General features: G+C 44.6%; 1 protein-coding gene across 3 annotated transcripts in view; it reads left to right on the top strand.

Moving 5' to 3' along the window:
• The first annotated feature begins 489 nt into the window (after nt 1-489).
• Nucleotides 490-6765, top strand: part of Tmem170b (transmembrane protein 170B) — a 38871-nt gene continuing 32595 nt past the window's right edge. For 2 of the 3 annotated variants that reach the window (XR_007973182.1, XM_052156228.1), the window contains exon 1: nt 493-966. Coding sequence is in view for 2 of the 3 variants with exons in the window: in XM_052156228.1 (XP_052012188.1) it covers nt 870-966 (97 nt within the window). In the remaining variant the exon portion in view is untranslated. Of the gene's footprint in view, nt 967-6765 lie in introns of all 3 variants that reach the window. The other variant, XM_052156229.1, reaches the window with a different exon arrangement.

Below are 6765 nucleotides of genomic sequence, written 5' to 3'. Positions count from 1 at the left end.
TATTTCTGTTTTAGCGGATTTAGCAATGGAAGAGACCTATCCAGGTCACTGGACGCACTCTCAGAAAACCATGCAAATAAAAACATCAGCATTTACACCTTTGCAAAAAGTTGCTCGCGAACGCCCTCGCAGAGAGGGAAGGATCTGGAGCAGCAAAGCACAGTCTCCAAAAAAACTGCCAGCTACCCAGATCCATACAGAAAGCTCTCATCCCTGCTCAGCTCACCGGTTCCCGGTCTCCGGGGGCGCGCAGTCAGGAGGGGGCGAGGGTGTGCAGGCTGTTCCCTCGGAGCAGCCAATGAGCAGCGAGTCCCGGCGGTGGCGCCAGTGACGTAGGAGGCGCTCCCTCCGCCCCACTGCGGGCGGACGCTGGGAGCCGACCGCCGTCCGAGCTCTAGGGTGCCGAGGGCGGCGGGCGCGCGGGGCGGGGGGGAGGTGCGCGTGCGCAGCCGCTCACCCGGGGGAGGCGGGACCGAGGAGCGGACACGCGCATGCGCGCGCCCCGGGGCGGTCGCGGGCGGAGGGGGCGGCTCCTCGAGTGTCGGCGACCCGAAGGCCGAGAGGCAGGCGGGCGGCAGGTGCCGCGGCCGGGCGCCGCTGCCTCGTCGCGCGTCCCCGCGATGAGCCTCGTTTCACGGCCTGCCCCTGCCCGCTGCCGGTCCGCGCGGGCCTCACGGCGTGACCTGGGCCTCGTGGCGTGGCGGGCCCCCGCGGCGCGACGCGGGCCCTGAGCGGGAGCGGCGGGCCCTCCCGCGGCCCAGGCCTCGCCCGCCAGCGCTCCTCGATGTCTCCCCGGCGGGGAGGACGCTGCTTGCGACACCCGCCGAGCGGCGCCCCCCGGAGCGCCCCGCTGCCGCCCCGCGGGGACGATGAGGGCGGAGGGCGCCGACCACTCGATGATCAACCTGTCGGTGCAGCAGGTCCTGAGCCTCTGGGCCCATGGCACGGTGCTGAGGAACCTCACGGGTAATGCGCGGGGCGGAGGGAGTGGTGGGGGACCCACTCCACGGGTGTTCGGGGCGTCCGCGCACCCGGCCCGGTGCCGGCCGCTGGAGCACGCGCGAGTCGCGCCAGTGCCCCGACTAGATCGCAGTTCATGTTTCTGTCATTAACAACCCCCCCTCCCTTCCCCGTGCGCGCGCGCACACACACACAGCTTCTTGCAGTTTCGATCTTTTTTATTCTTTCTTTCCTGGTTTAACCCTTTTTCTTGCTGACAGATCTCAAACCAATTGCAGTACTTATATTGTCTGCTCACCGAGATCACAGTGGAGCGACCATTCGTTTATTTGTAGATAGAGATGACTAAGTAGATTATAGCGGGTCAGGGGCTGGACCAAGGTCTAGAGCAGTCGAAACAGTTGTCTTCTCTCCTATTTCCTTTTGTCTGGCTGTCTCCTTCTAGCCTCAAGTTGCTGTATTTGTGAAATTTGAGAATTCTGTGTATTTCCCTTCATTAATCAAGGTGATTGGGAATTGGGTTTAGCTACATTAAAGCATCAGGTTGTCAGAGTGAGCATTAGTACACATAATACTTTGATCTAATCAGTAGATTTGCCATGTGAAGAAACTTCTGGTTTTCTCATTATGGAAGTGCTTATTCTGAGTTTTCAAACACCTTCTAAAGAGTCATATTGACTGGAAAGCAATAGGGTCAACAATTTGAGTCCGGAGTGGCTGCTTTTGTGAAACAACATCAAAAAAAAAAAAAAAAAAAAAAAAAGCCAAACAAAAAGTCAGTTCTTTAAAATGTCTTAACTCCAATTGAACATTACTATTTCAAAACCTGTGTGCTAGCAAATTAAGAGCGTATAGTATACATATATTTATAGGTAAAATCTGGCATGATAGCAAGGTTCACATGTTCAAGGAGAAAATTATAACGGCATTATGTACCACCCAAATAATTTTCAGGTTACTTAATTCCTTATTTATGAAAACCACACAAGTAAAGGAGACCCTGGAGCCAGCAGAAGTCTTCTTGGTTGCATCTTTATAGTAATGAAAAGTTAAATTCACATAAAGATCATTTCCAGATAGACTCCTTCCTTTTACGTATGACCTTGTATGTATTTATCCACAGTTTCGTATTTCTAAAGTATGAATTCTTGATTAAAGTGTAATGATAAAAACTTAGTAAGGGCATTTATTGCCCATATCACTGACCAGCTTGGCTCCCTGGAGCTGTCCCATAGGTAGCTTGGTAGTTCGTCAAGAGATGCTGTCTGCTGTGCCTTGTCCTGCTTAGCCTGTTCAAAACAAGCAAGCAAGCCCAGCTCCCACGACGAGACAAGAAGCTCACCACTTATTGAGCATCTCCTCTCTAACTCTGCAAAGTATAGACACAAAGCAGTTGAGGCAAGTTAAAGTGCCCTCAGTCAGTCAGTGGGCAGCAGTGGGGCTTCAGAGCCACTCTGAGGCAGAGTCTGCCTCCGAGGGCCTTCCCCATACCAGACGGGATGCATTGCATTGCCTGCTTCATCCTGCTGCTTCTGCTCTCTGCACCCGCTTCTGTTTTTAATCACATCATAATTTGTATCTCTTCTAGCTTGAATGTGTTTTGAGAGTAAAGCTTTGTCTTGCTGATTCTGAATTCTTAAATCCTGGCATAATCTGGCACATACTAAGTGCTGAATCCATGTTTATTAAAGTGAGATTGTGAGCTATTACCTAATGCTGGATTTAAACGTGATGCTGTGTTGTAGTTCATTGGAGGAAACACTGAAGTACAATAGGGTGGTTAAGCAACCTTTGTAGACAGTCATCTCCCAGACCTAGAAGACAGACAGAGCATACTGAATGCATTTGTATTCTGTGCTGGGAACTCGTTTCCATTTTCTCTATTTGATATTTTCAACAGTTTTTGAGAGATTGTTTATCTTCATTTTGCAGACATTGAAGCAGAGAGCAAGCTTATGTTTGGTAGCTAACATGTGAGGAAACCTTACATTTTCTGTTAATTCAGAAGGCATATTTGGCATCATAGCAAACTTCCAAGTTAAACAGATAATAAAAAGAAGCATAGTTATAAAACCAGGGAGGATATCTTGGATTATAGCTGAAGGAATTACAGAAGTCTAGGTATTAGGAAATTGGGTTAAGTACCGAATCAAAGAGAAATAAACTCTTGTTTCTGTTCTTTGTACACATGAGCAAGTGTGATGTTACTCTTTTCTTAGGACTTTCCCTAAGAAGCAAGCATCTGCCTGTAGAGAGCAGTCTTATGTATGCGTTCCTTGGCTGGAATAAATGTAAACAGAGAACTAGAAGCCGTAACTAGAACAGGCACTGCATAGTTTTAGGGTCTCTGAAATCCCACTCTGTCGCTCGTAGCAGTCTGGTGAGAGCTGTTGAACATCAGAGGCAGTACCAGATCCTGTCCCTGCCCCACCCTTAGTTCCATGCCTGTTCCTTCTGCCCAACATAGCTACTTAAGGCAGACAGGTCTGAAAGGTGCTAAGTCTCATGATACTTAAGATTAGCCTCTGTAGCTGGGCCCATACATTCCAATACATTCTTTTCTTTCTCTCTCTCTCTCTCTCTCTCTCTCTCTCTCTCTCTCTCTCTCTCTCTCTCTCTCTCTCTCTCCCCTACCACCATGGCTTCCTGAAACTACAGATAATATGTAGTTGTGAACATAAACACCTATGATACGGTTTAGTTTCTATTCGATGTAGTAAGATGCTTATCAATAACACAGTCAGGCCAAAACATTTTAACTATTTTAACTCTGCACTGGAATAAAATTCCCTATATGACAGTTGTTGCACCCTGGTGCTATTAAGTAAGTAAATGGACTATTTGAACACAAGCATCACACTGCTAAGGCAGCCTGTCTGATAGCTACCAGTCTGATAAGGGAGGTGAATCCGTCTACCCTCAACAGAGAAGATTCTTGCTTTGAGTGAGATAGAGCAGAACAGCCAAGATGTCATTCAGAATGGCCAGCAAGTTAAAACGTAGGAGTTGCTTGTTCCTAGAATTTTTCATTTAATATTTTTAATTTGATGCTGTAGCCAGAGCCACAGAAGCTGAGATCATGAATGATGGTCAGCTAATTTGTCCAGTAAATAAAAGATGCTAGAAAATGTAAGATATTATTGAAAAAAAAAACAGTGCTTTCTAACCTTTTGAGTGGCTGTCATTTTGTAAAAGTTACAGACCCATGTTTACTGTATTTCCTGTCTTCGGAATCCTCTCAGGCTTGGCCAGCTGTTTAATGTTTCTCTGTTTTAGAGACACTTACGTGTAGTCTGAGAACAAGCCATTCACAGATTCTGTCTCTGCCCCTAGATGACCACCATCCACAGCTGCTGAGTGTCTACCCCTTTCTCTGGGATGTAATTTTTAGGATCCTTCCTTTGTTTAGCCTTGACTAGGTTATAGGCCTTTTTAGCCTACTAGAGAGATGAATGCTTTCCTTTCTTCATTCATAAATACCTTTTTCTATGACTGTATTCTAAATTCCTACCCCTCAGTGGAAGTGGGAGTCCATACTGTGTCTAGCTTTTCAGCTTTTTAAGTTGATGTTTTTTTAATTACTAATAATAAGCTGTATTTTCACTTTATTTTGTTTTTCTTAACTAATTTGGCTCCCAATTTGTATTCTGATCCAAATTTGGTTACTAAGGATTGAGAGAAGAATTTTTCCTTCTGAAAAGACAGATTCTTAAACTGCTGGCCAAACATAACAGGGTTAGTCTTGGGAAGGGACTATTGGGCCCTGGAAGAAAAGTGGGTACTGTCGTAAGTTTGTCCACTTTTTCTTTGACAGCAGAAAATGTGGAGGCAAGAGCACCTCTCATTTTCTTTATTGGTAATAAGTGTTGAGAGTCTGGGGTCCAGTATATAATGAAAGCTATACACCATTCATTTTGCATATGCGTGTATATGTATATACAGTTGTTCCTCAATTATGATGGTTATAGTCTGATAAACCCATTGTAAATGTTTTTAAATTATAAATAGAAAATGTATTTATACATCTACCTTACCAAAACCAACACTTAACCTGACCTATCTTAAATGAGCTAGAGTAGTCCCTGGCTGATCAGAACTCATCTAACACAACATCTTGTTTATCATGTACAGGCCAGAACAGAGTGGTTGTGTGGGCATAGGCTTACACCACTGCAAAGCTGAAAATTTGTAAGTCGAACTACCTGTAATTTGGGGTCCCTATTTCTCTGTTCATTTTTATTCATGCATGTATTATTATAGTTTCTCTCTAGAGTTTTATAGTTGATAAACTGTTTTTTGCAGTCAGCCAAAAAGGGAGGAATAGTTCACTGACCACTGGCTGGTGGTCCAGTCGATGACTTTGTCATCATCATGTTCAGATAGCTGCGCCTCCCTCGGTGGCTGTGCCTCCCTCGGTGTGGCTGTGTTCACCACTAGGTTACCGTACCTTACTAAGGCAGCCATATGTAGAGAGCGGTCTCAGAAATCCACTGGTATTACTCAGCCAGCAATTGCAGCATTAATCATACACTCTGCTTTTTGGTACTTGTGCCATATCCCGCAATTGACTAGTATTGAAACACATGATTGGCATTTCTTATTCTTATGTTATAGCATAGATCAGTAATTGCAGACAGGGTTGTGGTTTGTATCATGCAGCATTCTAGAAGGCCCACTGTGTGTCTGACGGAACACTTTGTAAGCTTTGAAAATTCAGACTTACTGTCATTGGCTTTCACTTCATTTCCACTGCATTATTTTGGAAATGTACATAAGCCCCTGTTCTGGAGTATTGAAGATTCATTTAAGATTACATAGGCTATACTTTTTGACTCTTTAATAATTAACTACACAATATAATTTATTTCTGCTTTCTTTAGTGACCAAGACAGTGAGATAATCATGGAGACAGGTCAGAGGTGTTGTGTGTCTACCAGCTGTTTTGGAAACTGAAAAGGAAGGGAAATTGAGTCCATGGAAGGGAGCCAGAATACAGGTGATCAGGTGTGGGAGGCCAGGTGTGGGAGGCAAGCCCTGAGAGATAGCACTGACTCGCCGTAGCTGCCGGAGGACAGACCCTAACATGGCTGCGCAGCACCTCTGTGCCAGAAATGAAGAGAGTGTTTCACAGGTTTTCCTGTGACTAGTGACTAAATAATCTATTATCTTACTGTGTATGATTAGATAAGGTGTGATAGGCTAATTACATATTTTAATGATCTAGTATTTAAGCAATAACATTTAATTATAGACTACATAGTGGTGGCACCAACACATGGTAGAAATCTCATTAAATTATCAATTTCATTTGGTGACCTTGAACTAAGTAGACATAGCTTCAGGAAACTTGCCTCTAAACTTTATAGAAGTAGGAAGAACCAGATTTTACCTGAGTCTAAATGCCTATGGTATAATATGAACTGTAGAATGTATCCTAGGAGCATGTATGTTCCTACAGGACTTAAAGTAAAGAAGGTGGAGTGCATCTTCTGGGGCGACTGCAGACATGATCAGCTTACTAACACGCTCAGTCCTTACCCTTTCTTTGAGGTGCTCTGCTGTGTACTTGAGAGTACACTGATTTTTTTCTCATTTTTTTCATAATTCACTGTAACTTATATTATCCTTATATAAAACAATTTGCATCTAGCATTTTAGTTTTAAGGATGGGCAAATGTCCATGTTAAAAACTTTATTTGTAGGACATAACATTTTCTTAAACATCTTCAGTGAGCAGGACATGGCTCTAAGAACACTTCATGTGATTTTAGTTGATTCTCACAATGTTCCATGTAGTAGGCTCAA

The sequence above is a fragment of the Apodemus sylvaticus genome, chromosome 14 (assembly GCF_947179515.1).
Source record: "Apodemus sylvaticus chromosome 14, mApoSyl1.1, whole genome shotgun sequence".
Taxonomy (NCBI): domain Eukaryota; kingdom Metazoa; phylum Chordata; class Mammalia; order Rodentia; family Muridae; genus Apodemus; species Apodemus sylvaticus.
Note: the sequence above shows the minus strand (reverse complement) of the source record. Positions and strands in the feature narration are given on the sequence as shown.